This window comes from Hypomesus transpacificus, chromosome 18, assembly GCF_021917145.1.
Source record: "Hypomesus transpacificus isolate Combined female chromosome 18, fHypTra1, whole genome shotgun sequence".
NCBI lineage: Eukaryota > Metazoa > Chordata > Actinopteri > Osmeriformes > Osmeridae > Hypomesus > Hypomesus transpacificus.
The window spans coordinates 10,724,568-10,752,114 of NC_061077.1; the positions used below are offsets into that span (position 1 = coordinate 10,724,568).

Below are 27,547 nucleotides of genomic sequence, written 5' to 3' on the forward strand. Positions count from 1 at the left end.
AAAAAGTATTATAAAGCTAGCAGCCTCCTGCAATTACAGTCAAACTATTGACCGTATAAAACCCAATGCAATAGTTTAGTTGCCCCCATTCTGTCCCTGGGGTTACAAAATAGCTAGGCCTACTTATTTGGACCCTTTATTGAGGAATACAACAACTAGAAAAGCTGCGTTTTACTCCATAAGAGTAGCCTAATCGTCATATAGTATCACAACATTTTATGTAAACACCCAAAGTAAACTATAATAAACTCTTGATCACAGCAAGGCTCTATTCAGCGAGTTGGCGGAGGAATACCACTGCATCATCCACACAGCTGCACCTATCTGAACTGAAAGATAGGGGAAAAGAAGATAAAGCGAACAATTAAAACCTACAATTGTCTGCATTGACCATATTGAAAAAGCAAAGTACGGTCATTTGGCTAAATAATTCTTTATTATGTAGTTGGGTGGGTTGAAAACACCTACAGTTCTTCGCAGGCTGTTTTATGTTAATTTATCTGTGGTTTTGTAAGATCACAAACAGGGGAGGTGCACTACTTTCCGACGCGAACGCACTAGCAGTGTTCCACAGGGTTCTTCGTGTAGGGCCATCTTTGGTCGTCCTCGCCGGTGACAGTGTGGACCATATTCCACTGTTCATTTACACCAGAAGATAAATTAATAAAATATAAACTTGAAACGCCATCTAACTGACAAACTGTTGTGTAAAGAAAGAGTGTTCGTTTGCATTTGCTTTAGCGCTGATTATTTCTCTCAATCTCTTTCAATTTTACAAAGCAAAAGAGGGCGAGACAGGAGAGGCGGTGATACAACATGGATGAGGAATATGATGTGATCGTTTTGGGCACCGGACTTACAGTAAGTAATCAGAATTAATTTGCTTCTTATAACCGACGGGGTGTGTGTTTTTCATTGACTTTGAAATGAATGAAGTTGCAGTGTCTGGCACTCATCTCAAATGTCCAACCCATCGTCTCTGCATCTCTGACAATAATAAATTATAAAATATGCTCTATTTAAAATTCGCTTTATAAATTATTGCTGTGACTGAAAAAAAAACGATTCATAGTATAGCCTATTTGCAAGTGTTGCCAACAGTCCAAGCATTGTTCATTTGGAATCGTTGTGCAGCATCTTAGGCGTAACCCTACTAAATGTGATAGTAGTCCCCCGTCTCATGGATAGGCCTACATATAAAACGTTAACGCAGGCCTGAGAATGGTTTTAAATGATTGATTCTGTCCCCAGCACTGTGTTGTCGCTTCAGAAATGAAACCATGTCCGTGTAAAGGCAAATCGAAAAATGTCCATCATACCGACTTGCCATTCTGTCTTGTAGCCTAACCTATCCCCTTTCAATGTTACTCGAAAACATCAGTTATTCATGCACAGTCACTATTACATACGACTTAATTGTAATAACAGTTGAATTAGGTATTTGCTATTAAAGTAGAATTTTGAAGATATGAGTAGTCCATAGTTAATTTGCTGTTATCAACAAAACAAAAGTCTGCGGTTGTTATAACGATTTAGATTATGATTGTTATTATTAATAATACTATTGTTAAAGTTAGTATACAGGCATTTATATGATATTGACGGCACATCGACTCGCGCATGCGCGGCGACGTTGCTCATGCAGCCCCTCCCTCGTACAGCCTCCCTCTGTTCTCTTTTGCACACTCACACGCAACACTGAAACATCCCATTTCATAGAAATGAATGTACATTCGGTTTGTAAGAAAGTGGTGAATGACATTACAGTAAATGTCGACTTATCCACTGCATTGTCTAGGAATGTATTCTGTCTGGGATCATGTCTGTGAATGGGAAGAAGGTTCTCCACATGGACAGGAACCCCTACTATGGAGGGGAGAGCTCCTCCATCACTCCCCTGGAGGAGGTAAGGACTGGCACAACTACACTTCCCATATGAAAGACTAGGGTTTGGCATTTCATCATAGCTGATTTCTTATACAGATTCCTGGAAATCTAGTTTTCAAGTTTCATTGATGTTGGCTGTGGTGAATGTCCTCTGCCCTGTAGGTGTACAAGCGCTTCGACCTCACAGACAGCCCCCCCGAGTCGATGGGACGAGGACGTGACTGGAACGTGGACCTCATCCCCAAGTTCCTGATGGCCAACGGTCAGTCACTGGTTTACCAGGTTTTGTACATGGGGAAGATGTTCCAAAGAACATTATTTATTGTTGATCTGTCTTACTAAAGTACAGAGAATACAAGCACATCATGGAGCATGGGAGCTCTCAGGTCTCACTCATCTTTACTGAATACATAAAATCACCCTGTTATAATGTTCTTAGGAAAGTGGGAATCAGAATGCAGCATAACCTCTACAAATAAATTATTAATTATTAACCTAACAACAACATGTTAACATCTGTCATGCACGTTGATTTGAATAAAGATCCACGTAGATATGAATGAATCAAAATATGTTTTTGGAGTAGATTAAAACATGTTAAAACCATACAGCAACCCCAAAAAACAAACATATTTTGTTAATTTCTATCATATAAATGCAGGTCAGCTTGTGAAGATGCTGCTATACACAGAGGTGACTCGATACCTGGACTTCAAAGTAGTTGAAGGTAGTTTTGTCTACAAGGGAGGGAAGATCTACAAGGTGCCATCAACTGAGACTGAAGCGCTTGCTTCAAGTGAGTTCAGCGGTATGCTACAGCATACTTCAAATTGTGTATTGTCAACATTAAACTCGCTATTTCATTACTGTATGAGACTACAATGAAACTTTTGCCTTCTCAAGATCTCATGGGGATGTTTGAGAAAAGAAGGTTCCGGAAGTTCTTAGTGTTTGTGGCCAACTTTGACGAGAACGACCCTAAGACCTTTGAGGGCGTCGACCCCAAGCTAACCACCATGAGGGATGTTTACAAGAAGTTTGACCTTGGGCAAGACGTCATCGACTTCACCGGCCACGCCCTGGCCCTGTACAGGACAGACGAGTAAGTGCAGACAGGCAGTCATTATTCCCCTGAATGTCAAAGAAAGTGTCAGTCGTTACCAAGTTGTCACGGTGATATTTCCATTACACAATGTGGCCATGTAGCTAATCATCGCACACGTTCTCTCATGCTGTTCCATCGTGTTTGCAGCTATCTTGACGTCCCCTGTTTGGAGACAATCAACCGTATCAAGCTGTACAGTGAGTCCCTGGCCCGGTATGGGAAGAGCCCTTACCTCTACCCCCTGTACGGACTGGGGGAGCTGCCCCAGGGCTTTGCAAGGTCTGTGCATCAACACACTCCTCCCTGGAATGAATCAAGTCCAATTAATTTCCCAACAACCAGTCAAAAAGTTGAACAATTATCCAAGGCAAAAAAAGGCAAAAAAACCCCCACACATTTATCACAATGACACACACAGATGCACACACATGCAGGACAACACTACTCCACTTACACAGTGGCATAGGCCAAGGAGTGTAAGTGGGTCTTAAGATACGATTTAAAAACATCAATAGTGGGGGAGGATCTCATAACGAGCGGAAATTTATTCCAGAGCCGTGTTGCCACTGAGAAGACTCGATGACCCTTAGATTTCAAACGGCAATGCAAGTGAACACAACCACGACCATTAAACTGAACAGGACCATAGACTATGTATTTCTGTCTTACGAATCCTATTAGGCTGAGTGCAATCTACGGAGGAACCTACATGCTGAACAAACCTGTGGAGGAGATAGTGATGGAGGATGGCCACGTGGTTGGAGTGAAGTCAGAGGGAGAGGTAACGTCACAACAAGCTTCATTGATGTATTTGTTCGGGATGACCTTTCAAAACTCAGTTAGACTGGTACTGAAGGACAACACGAAATAGCTAAGTTTGAATACAGTCTATGGTGTTTGGACAGGGGATAAACTCCTAAGGATCTGTGTGGGCCCTTTCCTCTGTGGCAGGTGGCCAGATGCAAGCAGCTGATCTGCGACCCCAGCTACATCCAGGATCGTGTGCGTAAGGCTGGTCAGGTGATCCGTGTCATCTGCATCCTCAGCCACCCCATCAAGAACACCAATGATGCCAACTCCTGCCAGATCATCATCCCTCAGAACCAAGTCAACCGCAAGTCAGGTGAGGAACCAACCTGTTTGTTTCCATTTCACATTTGCTTTATTGTCTTTTACAGTATAAACCTGGCCTGGTCATCCACATGTATATATTCATTGGATATTAATTCAAGGTTGTTGGGGGTGATTCATTGACTGTTGTGTCTCGCTCCCTATCCTCCCTCCATGTAGACATCTATGTGTGTATGATCTCCTATGCCCACAATGTGGCGGCCCAGGGCAAGTACATCGCCATCGTCAGCACCACGGTGGAGACCAGCGAGCCGGAGGCTGAGATCGAGCCTGCTCTGGAACTTCTGGAGCCCATCGACCAAAAGTCAGTCCTGAGTCTGGGGTCACTAGTGCCACCTACTGTCCTGTCCCCTGACACGGCCTGCTCACTATATTCCACACTGTGTACGGTGCATTTGGTCTATTATTGACCAACTCCATCAATGACCACTGTCTTCTCCGCCTGCAGGTTTGTGGCCATCAGTGACCTTTATGAGCCGACAGACGACGGCACTGAGAGTCAGGTGAGTCCAACTCTTAGAGCGTACGATCAAGGGAGGAGAGGTGTGTGTCGGCATGTGAAGGAGAAAAAAAAACCCTGTCCAATTTTGCATCCTTTGCCCAGATCTTTGCCTCCCGAGCCTATGATGCCACCACTCACTTTGAGACCACCTGCAACGACATCAAGGACATCTACAAGCGCATGACCGGAAGCGACTTTGACTTTGAGAATATGAAGCGCAAACAAAATGATGTGTTTGGGGAGGATGAGCAATAAGAAGGGCAGGGCTCCAAGAAAGGGAGGGAATCTGAAAACAGTAAAGAAAGGGCAGAACCTCTGGTGGAGGGTGGCGAGACAGGGGGAAGGTGGCGTTGAGTGGAATGAAGGGGAGGACGAGGTCTTGGTAAGGTAGGGTTGATGAGGGGTGGGGGTTCAGTCTTAAGTCATCCTCCTTTTTCTTATGCTCTTCCTTCTTCTGGCACGGCCTCTGACTCAAACATGTTACCACACACATACACACACACACACATACACACACGCACACACATTGTTCCCAGACTCACATTCCCTATCTCTATCACTGAAACGCAGGGTTGATATGGTCTTTTCATTCCATTGTAGATTCTATAAACATGTCTTGAGTCTTACTATTAGGAGAGGTTGACCTGTTCACTGTTGGTGCAGTTTCAAAGCCTTTAACTCTTTCTTCATGTGTTTGGTCTGTCCTCTCATTGCTGGTAGGCTAGGGAGCTGAAGAGACAAAGACATCAACATTGTTTAAAGCTGGTGTCAGAAGAGATAAACAGTGTCGTGTAAAACCTGCAGTTTTGCCATGACTGTTTGCTCCTTCTCTGAATCTGTCACCTCTACTTGGCATGCATGCATCTTTTTCACACAGTAGTATTGTACATAGAACATGAAGACACTGCGGTATGAAGGCTGGGCCATTCCACGCATCCCTCCTGTCAACCCTGCTTTCACCTTCTTACTTGGTCTTTTACCTGTGTTATTTCAATAGACTGCTCCTTTTGTGGCAAATCTCTCAGTCAGGCAAAATGTATTGAAACATTATATATCAATGGGCTGTTCTGTCAACTGATAGTGCTCACTTTGCAATGCTGTTGTGTACCCTGTGCTATAGCAGGCAAGCTAACCGGTGGCTAACTGTTGTCCCCTAAAACTGTTTTTGTTTATACATGTGTGATGTCAGAGTTGACTTTGAATTGTTTACTTTCTTACGTTTTAAATTATTAAGAATTTTATTTCAGAATATTTGGTGCACTTCTCACAAGCTGAAGTTATGAAGTTTACTGAGTTGGTATGGAAATTGCGTTGTGACACTCTAAAGTGGACTTAACATTAAAAAGGGAAGGTGAAAGGTGATGCGAGGGATGGTTTGGCATGTTGGTAGGGTTACACATGAAGAGTGGTAGATTTGAAATGAAAGACATTGATTGAAAAGGAGGCCTGACGTTGTTGAGATGCAAAGAGGGTGATGAGAATGTATACTTGAGATGTTGCAGGCTTGATATCAGGACCCTTATGAGTGAAGAAGGAAGACTGAATTTTCGGCTTGTAGTGAAAGCACCAGATCATGTCTAGGTTGTTGGAATGCTTGTGTATGTCACCGAAGTAGATCAATCCCCCAATAAACTAAACCCTGTGATAACCCTTAGAGTAGACAGCAGGGAACGCTGGACACTCCCAAAGTAGTACTCTGTAGCATAAAAGTCCTGAGCCATGGTTTAAAAGTGCCACCCCACAAGAATGAACCAATATGTTTTACTTGGTTTTAGCCTTAATTTGGGGTCTTATCCAATATTTTTTGAATCTCTCAAGATTGGACCAGTACATTAAAAGAAGGCAGAGGCCACTGCACCACTGACTGTTATGACGAGGGTAGTCTGTTGTGAGATGGACAGCTTGAAGCAGTCTTTTTACCCCCCCACACAGGAAGTCTAGTTCAGTGGTCTTGTCTCTGCAGTTGGCACTACAAACAGTGTCATATATGGCGACCTCCATTGTGTTTTGAGTTCTCCTGCTTGGCAGTTGTGTTTTACCCCTCTGTGTTTACATACTTCAGGTTTAAAGAGCGGTCTGAAGCCTAGTTAGTGAATCAGTGAGTTACTGTACATATCAGTGGAAGACAGATGAGATGCTACACCCTTACCCATAACACATTAACCAAGGTTGAGTTGGCACTATACTCCTCTTATATGACCGTGCCCTTCAGCACTCCCTCAATGACTCTAAACTAAGTTATTAACTCACGTTTGGGGTTTTTATGTGTCTTATTGTAATGGTATTATTTATTTGTTTCCACTGAAGTTAATGGTGAAAGGTGAAAATGCTGAATATGCTATGCTATTAGTTTGTTCTCTTACTGATACAACTCAACTGATCTCAAAGTGATCCATACCCACATCATTGTTTTAGTTTGTTATTTGCTGTGTCATATGTTATGTTTGGCCTATGTTTGTGATCACCCCAGTGTTTCATTGGTTTGATATGATTAACCGTCTTTAACAAACAGGTTTTGATTGAAGGATAGCAAGTAATTGAATCACCAACCTTCACAGGAATCTCTGCAGTTTCAAACTGAGCACTTTTAAATATAGCATGGTCTTCATCCTGGAATCATGTTGGCTGAACTGGAATAATGTGGGAGTTTCTCTCAGTGTAGTCATAAAAAGAGTTGACCCTTTTTTCACCAATAGATGCTGTCTCATCTTTTTATTTATTTAAAGAAAATCCTAAAAGTGTGGTGGTACCATTTTCCATCAAGTTTGGCCTTTTACGTAAAACCCACTATTGACAACATCCCTTGAAATTGACAAAAGTGATAGTTCAGACTGAGCAGTAGACAACTCACAGTCCTTGTTTGATCACTAGTATGTGAACAATGCCTAATGTCTTGTGTAACAAATAAAATGAATTAAACTATGAACGAAAGATAAAAAAGATAGAAAAATAAAAAGCACATGGCAAACCTGAAAAGTCTGACAGCGCCTCTCTGTGTCTGAGTGTGTAAAATGATACACTTGTCCAAGTATCCCAAAAACAAAAATATTTATATAGGTAATATTTTATGGAACATACATACAGTATATACACACTTACTTTAACTTAAACTTAAACAAAAAATACAACTCGGAATCTTTCAAAAAATAACATTTCCATAATGTCAACTATCATTAAGATATCAGATATAGAATAAAAACCACTTGAGAAACATCCATTTTAAGAGTGACAGAAATGTGCTAAACCTGGAGTGATTGCTGAGGAATAAAATGGTTCTTAATTTCTGTTGCCATATGAACAGAAGAATCATTTGGTCATTGGTCTTGTTTTTAAGGCACTGCTGCGCTGTGACATCACATTACCCAATATGAGGATCATTAGCATGGAAAACTGAATACACCGTGTACCCTGGACTCAAGTCCCAGAGCTGGCTTGTCCTGGAAGGCCTTTCCCATAGCCTGAGCTGCCCAGAGTTGAAAGGGGATGGAGTGGAGTGTTTATGAGTGATCCACCACGTAGCTCTGGTATGGCTGGCCCAGCAGCCTCTGTACCTCTGCCTTGGGCACCACCCAGCACCTACCCAGGTGGTGCCTTATCATCGTATCCTTCAGGGTCTTGTCCTGTAGAGTGACTGGCATCTTCATATCCCCCCACCTCAGAAACCCCTTAGCCAGGACCCCCTCTTTACCGGGCTGGACGCCAGAGGGCCCATCCTGGGACTCTGTCAGCGCAGACACACTCATGTCAGCATGCTGGAACTGGCCTGTGGAGAGGACAGGGAGAGGGGGGTGGGATCATAGGGGGAAAATACGGAAACAAGTGAAATAGCCAGGAAATAAAAAACAAGATGAACATGATATCCTTGTAAGTGCTGAGTTTACCTAACAGGCCTTGAGTTGAGGACGAGAGCCCATGCCCATCAGTGATGTAGAAGCCGAGATGAGCCAGCTGCAGGTAGCTGGGGTGTTGGTAGTGGTGGAAGAGAACCAGGAAACGCACGTCCTTGCCCAGCTCTATCCAGCAGCTCCCATGATTGTCTATAGCAACCTTGATGCCCTGCCTCATCACTGAGCCCTGCTTGTCGGTGGGAAGCACGTTCCTCCCTTCCCCCTCCACGACCACAATGTCCAATGACAGCGTGATGACGATGCCATCAGGACCGCCCATGGCAGAGGAAATAGTGAGCTGGTCAAAGTAGGTGCGGGAACGGTCTTCAACGCCATGCTTAGAGGGCGCTCCTATTAGATGGCCATCCACCAAGATGCCTGAGGGAAGCACAATCAAGGTCACCAAACTAGACTGAAAAACAATCCTCTTTAGAGCATTGTGTTCCTGCATAGAAAATGCACCTTGGTTCAGTCACAGCAGGCTGTTGATCATGCTATGGTCAACTCGTAAGCTAGCAGAAGTAGCTTGAACAAACACAGCCCAGTTGTGGGTTGGATGCGTGTCAAGACTCTGTCACCTTTCTCTGCATCCTCCAGTAGTCTCAGGACATCATTGGCCCTGCCGTCCACGGTGAAACACAGATGCTGATGCACCTTGGGGAGCTGGACCACAAAGTGAGGGTCTCCGTCAACTACACAACATGGACGACAAGAGGAAGACAGAGGTGTGAAACACCGTCCCTCACATGTTTGAGGCGGTGACGTCAGTTGAGTGTTTGCAGCAGCAATACTTCCTACCAGAAGAGGAGAAAACTCTCACTGAGCTGAGTCTGGTGGGGGGGTCTGAAATGACAAAGCAGTCACACAAGAATGACATTGAATGTTTGATCTGAGTCTTACAGAGTCTCTGTTGTGTTCTCTGAGCCCAGTCAGTGCGTGTTCTGAGTCAGGAGTGAATGTGTTATTAGAAATGTATCGTTATACAATTTCTAAGAAAAAGAGACAGTACTTACCAAATGTTGCTGCATCATCCCCTGAAAATAGAACATTTAGAATTATGCCATGAAATGTGATAGTATAATGACTCTACTATTCCAAAACCGGAAAGCAGATGTTCAATGTGAACTGGAACAAAATGGAGATACGCTTACGGTACTCAACTTACAGGACTCGTAGTTGAGGTCGTAGTCAAAATCATAGGTTGCGTCATAATCTGTGAAATTAGATCAGAAACAGCCATGAACCACATCCCTCCCATCTCCCTAAGAGTTTTCCATGGCCTTGATTGCTCCACAGTCCCTTGGTGACTACAGCTTTGTTGGATTGTGTTTGCACAGCAACAAAGACAAGGACTCACCTTTCACAAGATCTATGTCTGTTTCAGGACAGGGAGGGGGAGGAGAAAACAGGGAGCTCGGATTTGAAATGAGTTTGAATTAGAAAAACAAGTGTTTCATTCGAATATAAACACATATGTCAAATAGATGGCGTCACTGTATTTACAGAAATACAAGAGATGAAGTTATGTCATGAGAATTAATGGCACAGTATATTCACCTTTTCTCTGAATCTGAATGGAAGTAGAGACATCTAGTGGAGAGAAGAAGAATGTGTCATACCATCTGACATGCACTGTGCTGAGTCATTTCCAGGGCCGGCTATTGTAAACTGTACAATTGATCTTTGAAAGACAACAACTGCTTTTGATTATGCAACACAGGGGTAAAAGGGTTTTTACCAAGCAGGCCTGCAGCCTCCCATAGTTTTGGCCCATCGGTGTAGCCAGGCATTGGGGCAAAGGTAGCGGACACCAGGGTGGCTATGGTCAGGTCTGGGTCTGAGTCTGTGTCCTGGGAAGCTGCTGCTGGGGTGAGGGGAGGAGGAGTGGTGGTGGGTGTCAGGTCATGCTGCAGGGTAGTGACCTGAGGCTGGTGGCCATCGCTAGTGGACATGGTGTGGTTCTCTGTCTCTGAGTAAGGGAAGGAGACTCTGACAGGAGGAAAGATGGTCCTGACAGCGCTGGGCTGGGGTGTCGCCAGCCTCCCAGTCTGGGGTGCTGTGTCTGTTCTGGCGGTGCTTGTGGGAGAGGTGGAGGTCTTTATTGTGGGGGGGACTGTCTGGGCTGTGCTGGGCTGTGGGGTGGAGGTCTTTATTGTGGGGGGGACTGTCTGGGCTGTGCTGGGCTGGGGGGTGGAGGTCTTCATTGTGGGGGGGACTGTCTGGGCTGTGCTGGGCTGTGGGGTGGATCTCCTTCCTGGGGCAGGTGGAAGGGCAGTCTTAAGAGAGTTGACCAGCGGGATGGTGATTTTCCCAGCCGGAGGGGCAGGAGCAGTTTTAGGGGTGCTGGGGGGGGGGGGGGGGAGTTTTACCAGAGAGTGGGGAGGGCGCCGTTTTAACACCACCTGGGCTGGGAGTGGTAGTGATTTTCTTGACAGATGGAGGAGCGACAGTTTTGGGCGGATTGGGAGGGGTGGAGGTCTTTTTTGACGGAGGGGTGTTTAAGGGGCGGCCAGGTGGGGGCTTAGGGGGTCGAGGCTTAATGACCTGAGGGTTAGTTTTAGGGTTGTTTGATCTGGACTTCTTTACAGCAATGGGCGCAGATGTTTTGGAGACAGGCGTGTGAGAGGTTACAGTAGTAGTAGTGGTAGTGACAGTGGTAGTAGTAGTAGAAGTTGTCGTAGTAGGTGTAGTAGTAGTCGTCGTCGCGGTTGTGGTCGTTGGAACAGTGGTGGGAGTGGGAGGCAGTTCGTCAGCATCAGGTTTGACGACCACAAGCGAGGTGACAGGTGTAACAAAGTTGTACTTGAGGGAGAGATTGGTGGCCTTGTCAGCCAGCAGTCTCTGGGTGGTGGGATCTGTGCTGTTCAGTTTGGCCAGCAGCAGCTCTTTGATCGTGAAATAGGCCCAGAGTCGTCGCACAAAGCTGGAGATCCCCTCCGTCCCTCCGGGGCAGCCCACGAACGCCGTCCCGTTCACCCCCATCTTCAACACATCGTTCTCCGCCTTCAAGTTCTGCTTGGAGTCCACAGCCGTCAGAAACACCTTCAGGTCCCTGACCCCGGGCTTCACCTTCCCGGTGACCACCAGCTCCGAGCCCTGGAAGTAGTTAGGGAAGAGGGACTGGGTGACATCGAAGGCCTGGTCGTCCAGGTAGGAGAGCTGGATGTCGGACAGAAGGGGGCTGGCCACTTCATCGTAGAAGCCCTTCAGCTGCAGCGCGGCGTCCGCGTCCTCGTACACCATCCTGGCCACGCCGCGGTTGTCCATTGCCAGGCGCCGGAGCAACGGGAAGTCGGCGTCGTCCCCGAAGGCGATGCCGAACAGGGAGGCGGAGCCCAGGGCGCTCTTGGCGTTGGTGAGAATGGCATCCCCGGACGTCACGCCGATGGTGGCTTCCCCGTCCGTCAGGAAGATGATCAATGGCACCCGGTGAGAGGCAGAGGAGGAGGAGCGGATGGGGGAGGAGCTCGAGGGGGAGGGGTTGACCAGCTGGGCGGCAGAAAGTAAAGCAGCGTTGATGTTGGTCCCTGGGAGAGGAGATATGAAGGAAGAATGAATGGAGGTGGAGTAAGAGGGAAATGACTCAAACGTTCACTCACAACAGCAACAATAATATCAAGGATTTAAAGGGCTTCACAACACCACATGATGCACTGCTTACAACAGACTCAGTGTCACTCACAGCCCTCAGCGATGATCCTCTTGATGAAGTCTTTGGCGTCTCGTATGTTCTGACGCGTGGCCCTCACAGTGCGCCCCTTCTTCCACGTGTGCACTTTGTCTGAGAAGGTGATGATGTTGAAGTGGTCCCCCTCTCGCAGGTCCCCCAGGATGGTAGCCATGGCCTGCTTGGTCTGGAGATCCGTAGGAACACAACAATTACCTCAAGACATCATCCTCCTGGATTGTATCATCTAATATAGGTTGCCAGTGGCTTGTTTGACGTACTGTACTATTCAAATGTGCGGAAGTTTGAGATGAAGATGTGCGAGGTTGTGTACCTGTTTGATCTTGGTGCCGATCATGGATCCGCTGACATCGATGACAAAGATGACATCCTTGGGAACAACAGGGAGGCCCCGAGGTGCAAAGTAATGCACAAAGTAGCCATCATACACCTGAGAGAGAAAAGCAGAACAATCTGTACAAATGACCAGTCAACTGGTGAATTGCTAGACTGGGAAATACTATGGTATGATTCAGAATCAGAATCAGAATCAGAATGGGATTTATTTGCCATGAAAGTTTGCACAGACAAGGAATTTGCTTTGGCAGGAAGGTGCATACAGTAAACATATAGGAATCTTTCACGTAGTTTAGCAAGTGTATATGTGTTTGCCAGCATGTGTGTGTTTGTTTGTTGCGTGTATACTGTATGTAAGTGTTAGTTGTGTGCAGGGCCTGACCTGGATGTCTCCCATCAGGTCTCTGAGCTCCACGTCATACTGGATGATAAAGTCAACATTGAGGCCTTTGGAGGAGATGCTGTTCTGCTGCCGCAGGGTGGGACTGTATTGTACCCTGGCGCAGCCCTGGTTCTGCTCCACCTGGGTGGAGGCCGGAGCCTGGGCTTCACCTGCAGGAGGGGGTGGAGAGGAGGAGTCACGGAGACGAGAGATGGAGAAGAGGAGTGTGGAGTGCAGGGGTTTGTGCTGTAATGCCATAACTTTCCCTCTCACACCCGCTGGTCTCTTTGTCGGTCTCTCTGTCCACCTCACCTTGTACAGTGTTGGAGAGCAGCCGGCTGGTCTTGAGCGGTAGGACCTTGAGGAAGCTGATGCCCGTCCTCTCTGCTATGCTGACCTCCAGGCTGAGGTTCTGGACAGGCTGGCCAGGACGGAGGCCCAGGGAGAGCTCATAGTGACCCAGTCTGCGAGGGAGCAGCTCCTCGTAGGACAGGGAGAAGGACATACGGGCCCCCGCGGGCACGCTCACCGCCACACGGAACTTCTCAATCTCCCTCTCCCTGGGGAACGGAGGAGCAGGATCAATTAACGACCCTGGCATGGGCGTTGGCATGGTTACCATGGAACACATTGTGAGCAACTGAAGCCTTTGGGTTTGAACAATCAAATGATGTTGAGAGGGGACGGAGTGCTGCTCGACACTTTTCTCTGACTGACTTTGTGGCAACGAGTCCGGCAGTTTTCCCTCGCTTCTTGGCAGCGTCGTAAATCTTCCTTGCAGCGCTCCTTTCCTGCACCTGGGCGACATACACCTTGCCATTGGAGGTGCTGCGAGCAGGAAGAGAGGAGGGAAGGAGAAGAAACGCCTCTCTGTGAGTTCCTCACAATTCTCAGATTCTGTCACAGGGAGAAACGTGTCTGGCATTTCTGGCGCCTGAAAGGGTCTATGTTCATTTCATACTTGGTTTCACTGTACTTTTGACACTAACTATGTCAGTCACAGAGCCTGGCTATATGTAGCACTTAGTGTTGGACTCAACATAAACATGTATCATGTTGGTTTACAGATTGGGTTCAAAACATGCATAAGGAAGGTGGGGTCAAGAGAGAGGTGAGTGGAGAGAGTAATTTCCCTCTGAAAACATGATTACTGGAAAGAGATCCAGTAACACCTTTCAAAGCTCCTTGTACTGGGAACCCTGCACCCTAGCTACAGTAGCTGCACCCAGGTATTAAGGTTTCCCACCCAAAACAGACCTTAAATAGGCAAACCAAACCACACAATTCTTAGAAGTTCCTTGCATTTTTTTCACGTGACAAGGTGCTAAATTAAGGTCAGATCCTTTGAACAAATACATGGAAATATAAAAACAACAAGGACCTACAAAAATAAACGGGCAGATCTGAGGCAGGTCTTGTGTGAGACAGAGCATAATGGCCAGCGCGGTGAGGGTGGAAAATAGAGGTGCCTGTATATCTACGTGTGGCTGAAAGTGAGTGGAGATGGTGGTACATGGGTGACCTACACACAGGACACAGGCTTCTCAGTCCCAGAACCAGAAACACCACAGAACCAAAGAAACGACTTTGCTTCAGCTATTTTCCCAGTGGTCCTTGGCACTTTGCAGGCTGCCCTTTCGGTGTGAGCGAGAGTGTGCGTGTGTCGGAGAAGGATAGAGAGAGACAGAGAGAAAGAGAGAGACTGGAGAACGGTATGTGTTTCCACATATTCACATTACTATATGTAAATATGTATACATGTATGTATATGTGAGATACACAATGTGTGTAAGTGTACTCGCATGTGTGTGTACTGTGTGCGTAATGTGTGTGTGTATCTTGGCATGGTGCCATAGTAGACTGTGTGAGAGAGAGAGAGAGAGAGAGAGAGAGAGAGAGAGAGAGAGAGAGAGAGAGAGAGAGAGAGAGAGAGAGAGAGAGAGAGAGAGAGAGAGAGAAAGAGAGAGAGAGAGAAACAGGGCGAGCTCCTGTCCTTTTCTCTATTAACTTTCCGACTTATATTTACAAAGCCTGGTATTCATCTGCCTTAAAGTCCTCCCTTTCCTGCTTCCTCTACTAAATCCAGCCCCAGGCTCCACAATTGGCCTATGCTGTTGACTTGTTTGTTTTGTTTATATTTAGTCTTTTTTGAAGGTGAGTGGTGTGAAATCCTCTTAGTAATAAAATTGTGTGTCTATTCTCTGAACCGGAATTTTAAGTCCCAAAATAAATCCTCTGAAGTTCACCTCTGGATTTGATCCACTTGCTCCCTTGATTATTTCATGTTTATTTACTCCCTTTTCTGTCACAGTATTTACAAAGTTTTAAACTGCGGCCTGTGAATGATCCACTTCATTCCTTTTTTTAAATTCACAAACTAGAATTCTTATTGAAGGTACAATTGGTAGCCTGCTGTCTGTGATAAAATGGTCCAGATAGCAGGAGAGAAAGAGAGACAGAAAGTAACAGAGATATTGAGAGATGCTTTGAAAAGAAAGGACAGGGGAGTTAAAAGAAAGACACAAGATAAAACTGCTAGGAAAACAGTTTGTCCAGTGTCCTGACTGACATGGTGAAGTTGGAGATGAAAGCCGAAGAGGGCAGGTCCACCTCGAAGGCAGCTTCCTTAGTGCCAGGGAGCTGGTTCCAAACGGAGCTGTGGACCGTGGTGATGGCATAGCGAGATACCACGGAACACCTCACATGGTAGTCTGTCACCTTGAGCTGAAAACACAGAACATTAAGATGTGGATACTTTAAGGAGACACTCTCATTCTGAGTAGACTGATAGTACAGAAAATACTTTACATGAGCATCAAGTTAAATGGAGTTAAAACTGGAGTTAAAACTCCTGGTCACATTGCATCGTCAGAAACAGAAAAACCTGGATCAAAGCACATTTCTCATTCCCAAACCAAGGCTTAACAGGGTCTGTCCTCTGGTTGACAAGTTTAGCGAGATGATACAAAGCCAGTCTCTGCTGGATATCTCTCCCACCCCCTTGTTTACTTGGGTGATTCTGGCACCTGCTGAGATCAATGTGGCCAGCACAGGCCACATCACTGCAGGCCCAGGAGGCAGACTGAAACAGGAAGCTTCGCTCCTCACTGGCTCCAGGACCAGAGCTGGGCTTCCACATTATATTCATGTACACACTTACATGCTGTGGCAGACTGGAAGCTTCAAGAATTAGAATGTGTTCCAAGAAGAACTTCAACCATGGCACTGGGAGCAACTGAATCCCAGTAAAGGGAGCACACCGTGTAGGGAAATAGAGCTATGCACCAATAACTGTATTTTGACCATTACATTGATTGGCAAAATGATTGTTTCCTAATGTGACCCTGGCTGCGTGAATCAACCTTCTTTCAAGGTTTGTACAATGACGTCAGATGAAATTCCCAGGCTTCGGTTTAAAAAGCTATGAAATGTTTGTTCTTGGATGGTTGTGAGACAGGGGAGGCATTGTGTACCAGCCTTGTGGGTATATGAGTGGCATGAGAGGCAGCAAATCCACAAAATTTTAAAAATACACGATACTGCCATGTCATACAGAGAGCTGCCCCCAGCTTGAAAAAGACTTTGAGGTCTGCTCTTCAGAGCACGTTGTTCAAATGTGCAAAGCTATTGCGCAATTCTCAACAGAGACCAAAAGAAAATAACATCCCAACAATATTTTTATTATGTTCCTTATATTTTTGTAATGGAGAATGGGGCCATTGAACAAAACGTTTGAAAGTCAGACACATTCCAGAATGTTGACCCCCCCCCCCCACTTACCGCTGGTTTGGATGGCTTGCTCTGCCGTTTGGCTCTCTGAAACAAGAGCAAGACAATGAAACAGTCAGTAACAGAAGGTTCTGGCAGTGTTCATGTACCTTGTGATGTGGAAACATCTCAACAGAGGAAACCGAGGCCCTGGGAGGAATGTTCTGATGCTCCACAGTACACAGGGGGTCATTTAAGTTCAGAGAGGCTGGTGAAAACTCACCACCAAATTCTACTTTACTGAAAATGAGTTTCTGTACTGCCCTGGTCATTATTTGACGTATTAAACTAATAGCAAAAAAGTGACTTTTACTCAATATTATATTTTGGAAGAAAAAATACCCCCTTTTTGGGAGAAATCTCCAGAGTCCTTGAGTAAGGGTTGGGCCAAGATTTTGTGTGAAAATAGACTGAATCAAAGCTATTCATGAATGGACGGCAACTGGAACTAGAAGTAAATGCTTTCACTGTACACAGAAGGGCAGAGGTTGGTCTCAAATCATTGCTGTGTCAATATAGGCCACATATGTGGAAGTTTGCGGGAATTGATCATAAACCAATTGCTTAAAAGGTGGGAACTATCTGCGTTCTACAAAGCAAATTTCTAACGGCATTAGGAATTGAATCAGTTATTTATAATGCTAAAAATAATCACTTGCAACAAGAAACTGGACTGGTGAGAAAAGGCAAGTGCGACAGTAGAGGTTAAAGAAAATGTTCAGTGCTTATGGAAGCATTCAAAATATACCTGATGAAACATTACTACTTTTCATGCTAAAATATCCCGGGGTGAAATACATTGCAATTTATGAAAGTTGATGAAAGTTGATGACAAAATTCTAGATTACATTAAGTGAATGTAATCTACAATTAGAAACATTTCTCACACACATTTTACTTTTGACAAATCCGCTGTGATCTCACCTGTAATAGAATGTCTCTTGCTCCCAGGTGTGAATCATATTCATTTAAAAAGCTTTCTTGCACATAAAAGGTGACGAGAAACAAAATGCATTGGATTTTGTAATCCACTTTGACCATGATGATGAACTTGAATTCCAAGAGATTTAAAGTTATCCGTATCCCAGTGCGCGCACGTAGTCTGGGAAGTGCGTTTGGAGGACGCGGTACGAACCTCACATTTTACATAAGTTATTTTTTGCAAGTCTTTCCCCTCCCTCAGCTTTATTTAAACGGTCGGAAACCGCTGTGATACTAAAGAAAATTGACGTTCTAGGCTACATGCATCCGAGCTATGAAGAATATGAAAGAAATTCAGTCCTCTGGCGCATAACCTACTCAAGATTTTCGCAGACTCTTGTCATAGGGGAGCGTGCGAAATGAGGTATTCTTAACCCGTGAATGTCGACAATTTGAAAGAAAAACACTACCTTTCACCCTCCCTCCCTCCCTCGCTCTCGGTCTCTCGCTCTCTCGCTCTCTGTTAAACTGTTTAATGCAGGCCTGCCATAACAATAAAACGCACAGGCTATAGCTAAGTATTACTAAGGTATAATTGTGAAGGCATTGGTGGCACAATTTCCTTTAAATATGCTGTGTCCCTGATTGAATGCGATACAATCTATTCCATGAGGGTGTTTATTAAAACCTTTTTTTCACCAAATATTTGCTTTGGATATTCCTCTAGTTTCTGAGCTCAAATTAGATATTCAGGTTCAGTTGTCCTGTTCTACCAAGTTTGTGGATTGCGATATTGTTAGCATAATCCCATACAATACAGATGCTTCTACTCATAAGAAAAGAAGATTAATAGAGTTGTTCAAATAGTAATTTTGAAGTTTATTTTCAAACAATGTTTGTTTGTGAGCTGTCCATGGTGCTGATAGTTACTTAGTTAATCTCCAAGCTACACTGCTTGGTGGTAAACGATGAAAAGTTACATCTACAATTTCAGATGTTTGTTTTATAATTTCCACTTCACGTACACATGTTCTGATTGCATATCCATATTTCTCTTCAACAGCTTTGTGAACCCATTACTGTCCTCAATAAATCCAGTCCAATTAGATTGACCAAATGGCTTGTATAGTCACATTGACACATTTTAGGCACATTTCCCTAAACGTTTGGCGTTTCCCTTAGCCCTTGGCGTTTAGGTTGCCACCATCCCATATGGTTCCTTTCCCTTAAGCTCCTCCTGCCATGGAGCCAATACAGACTACAACATCATGCATTCATGGTCCTAGTGTCCAGCTTCCAGATTCTTCATATGTGGTCAGGAACAGTTGTCAGTGCTTCTTCTGGTTTTCTATTGACATCCACAACCTATAAAACAAATGTTCATTAGTATGTTTTGGGCAGGCACTGTGCCCTGCCCTGAAGTCATTTGTAACACTAACTTTCCAAATCCACTGAGGTATTAGACTGAAGCTTCTTGACTCACGGGAGGCCTTTCTCTGTGTGTGTTGACCGCCTCAACGTTCAGGAAACAGGATTCCACTTTACATCCTAAAAACAGGATTGAAAGGCATGAGTGACACGGCCATGAGGGAAGAGCACGTGGACATTGAAGCTCTTTCAAAAACACTTAGCTCACCATATGCTATTGGTGTGAGTTTGAGGACAGAGTGGAGAGGGCATCTCAGATACGGCAACTTATCTGTTTGGAAAAAAAGAGGCATGGTTGAAGACGACAAGCGTCATGAAGACTAGACAATACCAGCAGTCCATGTCTGAATGGTAGCTTGTCATCCCCTACCTGCAGGTTTGTCCAGGAAGTAGGCCAGCAGGCAGCGCATGATTGCTTGGTGACACACCACCAACACATTCTCCTGCCTCTCCAGCTCCATAATCACCGGCTCCAGGCGATGGACCAGGTCCTCATATGACTGAGCAGCATGACAGAGGGAAGATAGACACAAGGACATGAAGGATGGTTTACTTTGGACCACCAGTTTTTCCTTTTCTGCTTTCCCACGCATGACCCCACTTTAAGGAGAACTCTTACCTCACCCTTGGGGTAACGATAGCGATACTTGTCCTGGTCCCTGAGTGCAAACTCCTCTGGGAATTTCCCCTGAATCTCCTCGTAGGTTAACTCTTCACACACACCCTGGAACAGTACGGAGCATGTCGGCTTCATTCAACACTTACCCTAGCCTGTATGTTTCATCATTCATCCCTTTCATCTAATCTATTGGTTCTACAACTGTAATTCTAATCTATCTATCACACACAGGAATTTGGCAGCACTCACTGCGTCGATCTCGTTGAGGGCCTTCCACTGCTCGTAGGGCACTCCTAAAGCCTCTGCTGTCTGAATGGTCCTCTTCATATGGCTGGTCCACACCTTCAGATCCTTGACCTTCTGACCCTTGATGAAGGCCGCCAAGGCTGTTGCATACTGCAGATAGAATTGGCTAACATCATTCAATGAAGGTCTAAGACCGTTTCTTCATATCTGCATACGTTCTATCTCATGTTGACATGTGCATGGGGTTCTGAACGAGACAACGTGAAGTGAAGTGTAATTCGAATGGAAACGAGTGCCATTAGGCTTCACGTTCTGTGGCGGGTGATGCACACACATTTTGACCCCTGGGCGAGAGGCCCGAGTCGCCTCCTATGCGCCCCAGCAGGTTGAGCTCACTCTCCCCGTGCCTGCTCAGGAAGATGGAGCGCGGGGTCACGTGAATATTCATGAGGTAGTACACGATCCTGCTCTGGATGTGGTCCTGGACTCTGTTCACCAGGTACCTGCTGCCCACATTGTAGATCTTGATGTAGGAAAGGTGCCTGTCACGAGAAAGACAAGAAAGTAGGTTACACAATTTGTATCTTTTGTACTATTTGTATTTTTTGTAATATTTGTATTTTTTGTATTTTTATATTGTGAATTATGGCAACTTTATGGTTTATTGTATATTTTAATCTAATTCTAGATCCCCTTAGTATCTTCTGGACTATGTATCTTTAGTATAGTTAGACCACATATTTACGTTTTTAAGATTGCTATATGTTTAATGTATGCACCTTCCTGCCAAAGTAAATTATTTGTCTGTGCAAACTTTCATGGCGATTAAAAACCTTTCTGATTCTGATTCCAGGTTATCTCCAACAACTAGCAGATAGATGGGCTCTAACTGAGCCTGTTACATTCGGCTGTTAATTAGTATTGTGCATTTTGTAACTTTTTGTACGACAGAGATGTAGACACACATTTCATGAAACAAAGCTCCTCTCAGGCTCTAATGTACCTGTCCTTCTCATCGTCCAAAGGCACATAAGTCTGCTTGTAGCACTCGATGCGTTGCAGGAAGTCCGTCAATGCTTCGTCTTTGTCACGACCTTCATAGTCCGGACTGCTGATCTTCACTTGCTGAGGAGAGTCAGAGCTTAGATTCAGATGTGATCATGTCAGGATAGTGGTACCAGAGAGCCCTCTGGTGTTCCAAAACATGAATCAAATGAACCGTCTCACCTTTATGTTCTCAGCAATGATGTCCGGGTCATCACAGATCGACTCCACAAAAAACACCTTGAAGACACAATCAGTAATTGGATCGATCAGTGTTTATTCATGAAATAGATTCATGAATTAGCGTTTACAATGCAGTTCCACCATTGTATAGCACATAACACACCAGGTGGTACCCCATTGTGCCACGTCATGCATTGATAAATGCCACATGTTCACTTGCCTTGTAACCCTTCTCCCTGGCGAAGCTGACGATGACGCTTCTCCTCTCCCTGGTGGTGTTGGTGGCATCAAACACCTTGATAAAATACACACCACGAATGAACTCTGCATCACATGTCAATAACATGCTCCGTTCATAGATTGTAAAGCGTGCGCCATGGCTACGAGTGAGGTGCTTCCTGAGGGATGTGGGTGAATGGACGGTGAGTCTGTGGGGGAGTTTCTGTCGTGCTCTTACTCACGGCTACTTGTCCATGTTCCTTTGAAAAATAGGTTGTCAGGTCTTGCAGAGCCGCAGAAGCACAAGCGCTGTGAGAGAAGACACAGTCTGATACATGTGGAGCGGGTCCCGTTCCATAGGGGCACAATGTTGATTTGAATACAGGGCATTTATGACTGATTATAAGACTGAAACAATATGCAAAGCAGTATTCCCCCCCCCCCCCCATCTGACTGAGTATCAAAACCTTTGGGTCTCAGCAGACTCATTTGAAGACCTTGCAGAGCAGCAGTGTTTCATACTTGCGAATCCTCATGGCCTCTTCGTTTTCTGGTAGGAAGAACTCAAAGCTCTTGTAGCTTTGGACGGCTTCCCTGCGGTACTGGCCCAGGTTGAAGACTGGACCATGTGGGAGAGGCAGGAGAGAGAGACAATGGTGCTTTACGCAAATAATAATTACAATACCTGGATATGAACTGACTCCTTTATCAGTTCCAACATTCAAATCTGATATTCCTAACTTTTTAAAGTAAAATATGTCTAAAATGCAGTACAGTGTATGTTGACCTTTTGTGGGTACTCCTATCCAGTTGAGGTAGCGGGTGAGCTTCTTGGAGATGTAGGTCTTGCCTCTTGCTGGCAGTCCCACCATTACAAGCATGGTGGGGGAGTTGCAGAACTGGGGCACCGAGGCTGGGAAAGAAACCAATCTATGACACATCAGTTCTCCATATTCCAGGTACAAGTGAGCACTGCCTATATCTGTCAGTTGGAAACAGGTGAGTGTGCGAGTGTGACCCTGAGTGCCATTGTAATCCCTACCATCTCATTAAGGAAGTGGCTACAAGTGGTGAGATCAAATGTCTGTAAACCAGGGCATCCTGTTCACATGACTTCTTTCAAGTACTAAAGTATTGTGCCAAACACACCTGTGGTGCTTCATAGATCGGAATAAAGGACATTCTTGTCAGAAGTCGTTTTTTAGACATTCTGTTTTACTGGCAATAATGGTGATATTTAGGTATACAAAATGATCCTACGTAAAAGAAAACATGAACGATAATGATTCAAGCATGATAGAAGTAAAGGTGGCCTGATCCCCGGAGCTGATCAGAGCCCTTCTGGGATCTGTCACATAGCTGACAACCAGGCCCTCAGGGAAAGTTAGCGCCAGCACACACAAGCCCCCATTCAGCCGAGTATTGACATCCTACAAATCAGAGAATTTAGATTCCGGTGTCAGCACATGAACATTCCTCAGGCTGAGTGAGAACTTTGATGTGCATGATAACACAATCGGTCTTGTTTCATAATATAGGAACACTGAGTCACAAAAGTGTTTAGAAGAGATGAGAAGTCTTTAAAGCCAGTAGCTGAATGTGGAGGTGATAGGTACAGCAGAGGAGTCATGTGACGGTACAGAGGGAATGTGGAGGAGAGGCCAGTACAGTAGAGTATACAGTAAGGACTGTCCAGGAATTCTGACAGTATGAATGTAGAGTGCAGCGTTAGCAAAGCATTTCGCAGGACAATGTTAAAGCAGAAAGCAGAAAAACCCTAGCGCTTGCTCTCCTCTCTCTCGCTCTACTGCATCGCTAAGAAAGCTGCGTGCCTTATCCTTTGGCACTGAGTGCTAAGTGGCACTGAGCTAATTCTCATGGCAGGAAGAAGGGGAGGGTAAACCATAGGAGAGAAATCATAGACAACCAGACTTTCAGTTTTGGGGTAGTTGTTGCAAACAGAAGACTTAACCTGTGGCTTCAACAAAGACGAAAGGGCGGAAAGAGGAGAAAAGAGAGGGAAGGAGAGCGTGAGAAAGAGAGTAAAACAGACAGAGAGAAAGAGGAGGTGGGGGTTGTTCAAGCTGTTGCTGGTTCTCACTTACAGCCTCTCCTGCGACTCAGCTGGCTTCCCATCCAGGGCACCCAGATCTTGAGCAGGGGCGTCTGTGTGAGATCCTTCTGCTTGGTGGAGGACATGTCTGTCGCCAGAGTGGAGGCCGGTGGCCCCGGACAACGCATTTACGGCACAGTCTCCCCCCTCTCCCTGTGCAACGGAGCGAGTGTAAGCCAGGGAGACCAGAAGAGCAACACAGCCCTGCCTCTCATTGAACTCTGATGAGGTCACCTGACCGTTGCCAAGGGAAGGAGGCGGGAGTCAGAATACGGGAGGGGAGGATTGTGGCCATGCTGTCTCACTGTTCAGCTGTCTGCTGGGTCACAGAGGACCTGCTGTTGCGTTAGATAATAGGGCCCCACAGTAAATTAGGTCTTCCTCAAGGGACTTTAGTCAGAAGGGAAAAGCTGCTGACACAATCAAATCTCACAATGCAACGCAATCTGACAATGCAAAATCACTGATAGAATCTGTCTCTTGGAAAGAAGATCCTAAAAAGCTCCAGAAAAGGGATTAGCTTGTCCTTGTGACTGCTTCCTCTCAGTTGGGGTCAGAGTGTGATTGCTCCAAAGTAACACTAGGGGACAGCTGAAAGTCTGGATTTAGAGGTACTGGAGACTACCACACTGTCTTGTAACTAATCAGCACATGAATAATATCAATGGTTATTTGAAGCATTAGAGTGTTTTATATAATCCAGTTCTTCACAGGTCCTGTCTGTCTGTGTGAGGGTGGTAATCAGGCATTAACAAGATTAAAGTATTAAGGGCCCAATAGCCTTTTAAGACATGAGTGTTGTATTTCAAGGCACCATATTACATGGTTAAGGTACGACATGAGATCTAAGAAATATACCAGTGTCATCAACATACAAATATTGTGAACATGTCCGTAAAATACGATAATTTATGATGCCATTCGACATCAGGACAATTATGATATGGACTGTATTCACAAATGCACGGATGATCGTTTTAAGTTCAGGTTAAAGCGTCTGCTAAATGCATACATGTAAAGGTAACTTGCTTCATGGAGTGATAACTGACTGGCCTCTGCTGTGACACTTGGGGACGGAGTCATGATGACATAACACAACCAAACATTCTATTTATATGTGTCCAAAAATCAGACCTCAAACCAGCTGTCACTAACCTCATTTTTTTTTCAGCATTTTACAGTCATGTGATGTAAACCATAATGGTTGTTTAAAGGAAACCTGATATTCACCAGTGTTTATGTCAGAGGGGGCAGTAATGACCGCTATTTCTTTTTTGGGTAGAGCCCCATAGTAGGGGAACATACCCTTCTTTTGATAGTAGACAGGGAACATCCTGCAGTATCCTCTTCAGGATTGGCCCTGGCAGAAATTCAGACCAACTTTCCAAAATAAGTTGGCCAAGAAGGCTTACGCACACACAACACCCTGAAACTCCCTTCACTGGCAATCTCTCTGTGTCTCTGTGGTTCTATGTATCTGGCTCTCTCCTTTCAGAGCTGGCAGATAATAGGAAGATACAAGCAAGTAAAATGGTCCAGAATGGGGAAAGAGGCTTGACATTTAACGGTTGGTTTCTTGAGCCAGAGTTTTTTCAGCAAGAATGCAGAACAATTAGATTAGAGTTCTGTTCTGTATCCCAAGGAACCGGTTCTAGATTACTGAAAGAGTCAACTTGACATCCATGTTTCTGTAGAAGGTGCTGACTGGGCAACTAGACCAGTAACAGACTGACACTTTCAGACTGCCTTCATTCACAGATATCATGGCTACCTTGCCATGCTGTCCATAAACATTGCACATCATACAATAGTTTCAACACTTAGCTGATGCAAATCTAACATAATGCCACAAGACTAATTTTGTTCCTTTCTTCTTTTCCGAAGCTCTTAATAAAACTGCTGAACTCTGAGGCCATTACATTATGTGCAACAAACACTAGTCCAGCCAGCAAGGTTATTTATATCCCGTGATGCATGCCTGTGCAGCCACATGTCTGTTGACAACATGTGCTACTACTGTGTAAATGGCAAAGCACAACGCTGAGACCCAAAAGTAAATATACCAGCTTCTCCCTTTATCACTCCAGTCCCCCTGGTCTTGCTGGGTTGCTGGTGCCCTTACGGAATAAAAATATATTGCAGTATATTGGAAAATATTGTGTGATATATTAGGCAATGTATTCCCATATAAGGAGTTTAATATTTATATTTTCCAATACATTGCAACATATTGAACATTAATATATATTATGGTGTACAACATGTGTATCATCAATATTATCCTATGTATTTCCATATATAATATCTTGGAAAATGTAAAAGAAAATAATATATTACAATAAACTAGCACATATTTCAAGCTCTATATTGGTGAATGTATTTTTCTTCCATAAGGGTGGCCTCACCTGCGCTGTCACACCTGCGACGCCTCACATACTCCATCTGGGGAAGCTCCATTCTCAGGGCTTGTTTCTCTTGCGTCCTGTCTGAGAGAGGAGAGTCCACCATCTGAACTGAAGACAGCCGGTGCAAATGGGAAGCCTTTGCTCTTTATGTAACCGAACCCCCTCCGCTACGGAACTCTCCGGGCCCCCTCCTTCCCACTGGACACATGGGCATATGATAGCCTGGACTTGCCCTTTAATGTTTGCCAAGTTCTGGGTTCACAATGTACACACATGGGCCAGACAGGGAGTGTAGCGGCAGATGTTAACAAGACCAAATATCATAAAGAGGATTTAACCTTCAGACTGCCCCTCCACTTATCACACACATGTGAGATCAGGTACATCGACAACCATGTCCCCAGTCATTAGAGGGTAACCTGTAGTATGAGGATTACTGTGCCCAATCTTATTTGGACTTGTGATGGAGTTCAAATGTGTGCACACATTCTGTCACGTTAGGAGATTGTGTTTCTGCTTAAGAGCTGCCCTCAAAATACTTGAAAAAACTAAATGATTTCACAGAAGACCTTGCCCTTTGGGTAAGTCTATAGTTAGTGTACATGGACTTACGCATCCCTGGACAGCACACTGTGGTTTACAGGGACAACTGACATACCTTAGGCACATTCTTCATGTGAGGCCCCAAAAGAGGTTGTAATTCTATCTTGAGATAAGTCCAGTAACAGTATTATGGTGTGAAGAGGGCACTTTGGTGGTTTAGTTTAGCAGTGTGAATGCTTTGACTAATCAGTGAAAACCACACACATCATTATAACTCTTTGAAAAGGCCACGTTAAACTTTTCAAAAGAATCATTTCTGAAGATGACACCGTAGGAGCCTCAAATAAAATAAAATGAATGTCAACCTCATCACAATAGGCTTCTTGGATGCACTGTGTGTGTTGTGATGTAACGAGCTAAACCCTACTGACTATTTACATTTCATAAAAAACATATTGTTGTGTTTGATTGTAGAATTATGATGAGCAGAGACTAGGAAAACAAAGGAACATTACAGAAATGCTCAAATGCACTTTTCTAACAAGAGTTTTATATGATGGTGGGGAATCAATTCATTATAAGTGTCTGTCAATTACATATATCTCCAATGTAGGTGAGAATCGTTTCTATGCTTGATCATCTTAATGCAAGTGTGCAAAACTTAAACTTAATTCTGATTCTGATATAGATGGTGTATTAAAGCATGTTGGTTACCTTGAGAGACATACCCAGAGCTTGGTTGCCAGCCTGTCCTCCATGTTTGCAAGGATACATTTTTTGAAGCCCTGTTGCTCACCTTGTGTATAAATTAACAGAAATACAGTGGCTGTGGTGATGTTTCCACAAGACTGCACAGACTTGCTGTGGACAGAGTGTCATGGTACAGCTTTCCTAGGCTGCCTAAAGAGGCCACATATTCAATACCACATGAATGATTGACTTCCTATCAGTGAAACAGACCTGTTGGATGCATACAGATTCAGTTGGATTTCTGCTCTGATTGGAAAAAAGACAGACAGGTGAGGACTGATTTAATAATGACTTTTTACTGTCAACTGACAACAAATGTAACACATTTTTTATATTTGACAATAATCTTATAATATTACAATCTTCTGCTTTTTCCACTGCATTTGTTTC

General features: G+C 44.7%; 3 protein-coding genes across 5 annotated transcripts; 1 reads left to right on the forward strand and 2 right to left on the reverse strand.

Annotated features, from left to right (window-relative positions):
* Nucleotides 1–553: 553 nt before the first annotated feature.
* gdi1 (GDP dissociation inhibitor 1) lies at nucleotides 554–6,975 on the forward strand. The gene is made up of 11 exons (XM_047040743.1): nucleotides 554–861; nucleotides 1,799–1,906; nucleotides 2,050–2,149; nucleotides 2,549–2,683; nucleotides 2,791–2,989; nucleotides 3,140–3,271; nucleotides 3,674–3,773; nucleotides 3,944–4,115; nucleotides 4,283–4,427; nucleotides 4,572–4,626; nucleotides 4,728–6,975. Exons 1-11 carry the CDS (start codon nucleotides 817–819, stop codon nucleotides 4,878–4,880), a joined length of 1,344 nt encoding a protein of 447 aa, XP_046896699.1. The 5' UTR covers nucleotides 554–816; the 3' UTR covers nucleotides 4,881–6,975.
* On the reverse strand, nucleotides 6,152–18,014 carry itih6 (inter-alpha-trypsin inhibitor heavy chain family member 6). The gene is given in 18 exon segments (XM_047040655.1): nucleotides 6,152–8,388; nucleotides 8,507–8,890; nucleotides 9,091–9,204; nucleotides 9,311–9,355; nucleotides 9,526–9,546; nucleotides 9,678–9,725; nucleotides 9,870–9,887; nucleotides 10,070–10,102; nucleotides 10,251–10,872; nucleotides 10,874–12,039; nucleotides 12,195–12,366; nucleotides 12,514–12,630; nucleotides 12,919–13,088; nucleotides 13,231–13,478; nucleotides 13,636–13,746; nucleotides 15,488–15,642; nucleotides 16,699–16,734; nucleotides 17,611–18,014. Coding segments are annotated over 18 exon segments (3,843 nt in total). The 5' UTR covers nucleotides 17,728–18,014; the 3' UTR covers nucleotides 6,152–8,122.
* Nucleotides 18,015–18,457: 443 nt separating this feature from the next.
* On the reverse strand, nucleotides 18,458–25,996 carry pfkfb1 (6-phosphofructo-2-kinase/fructose-2,6-biphosphatase 1). Of its 3 annotated transcripts, none has more exons than XM_047040729.1 (15): nucleotides 25,865–25,995; nucleotides 25,523–25,576; nucleotides 22,134–22,259; nucleotides 21,869–21,965; nucleotides 21,589–21,655; nucleotides 21,348–21,422; nucleotides 21,128–21,184; nucleotides 20,904–21,025; nucleotides 20,235–20,442; nucleotides 19,904–20,050; nucleotides 19,655–19,759; nucleotides 19,406–19,535; nucleotides 19,244–19,306; nucleotides 19,091–19,155; nucleotides 18,458–18,972 (listed from the first exon to the last, which is right to left on the reverse strand). In XM_047040729.1, the coding sequence occupies exons 1-15, from the start codon at nucleotides 25,965–25,967 to the stop codon at nucleotides 18,913–18,915; spliced, it is 1,479 nt and encodes a 492-aa protein (XP_046896685.1). In that variant the 5' UTR covers nucleotides 25,968–25,995; the 3' UTR covers nucleotides 18,458–18,912. The 3 variants fall into 3 exon arrangements, with proteins under 3 accessions (XP_046896685.1, XP_046896686.1, XP_046896687.1); XM_047040730.1 differs by lacking the exon at nucleotides 25,523–25,576 and adding an exon at nucleotides 23,452–23,612 and having other exon boundaries at nucleotides 25,865–25,984; XM_047040731.1 differs by lacking the exon at nucleotides 25,523–25,576 and having other exon boundaries at nucleotides 25,865–25,996.
* Between the last annotated feature and the right edge of the window lie 1,551 nt (nucleotides 25,997–27,547).

Excerpts from the sequence above, each read along its gene's own strand:
- gdi1 (XM_047040743.1), top strand. The coding sequence starts at position 817 with ATGGATGAGGAATATGATGTGATCGTTTTGGGCACCGGACTTACA. Across the intron at positions 1,907-2,049 it reads CCATCACTCCCCTGGAGGAG|GTGTACAAGCGCTTCGACCT; the intron begins GTAAGGACTGGC and ends TCTGCCCTGTAG. Across the intron at positions 4,627-4,727 it reads ACGACGGCACTGAGAGTCAG|ATCTTTGCCTCCCGAGCCTA; the intron begins GTGAGTCCAACT and ends TCCTTTGCCCAG.
- pfkfb1 (XM_047040729.1), bottom strand. The coding sequence starts at position 25,967 with ATGGTGGACTCTCCTCTCTCAGACAGGACGCAAGAGAAACAAGCCCTG. Across the intron at positions 25,577-25,864 it reads TCGCAGGTGTGACAGCGCAG|GGCACCAGCAACCCAGCAAG; the intron begins GTGAGGCCACCC and ends TTATTCCGTAAG. Across the intron at positions 21,656-21,868 it reads GAGGCCATGAGGATTCGCAA|CGCTTGTGCTTCTGCGGCTC; the intron begins GTATGAAACACT and ends CTTCTCTCACAG.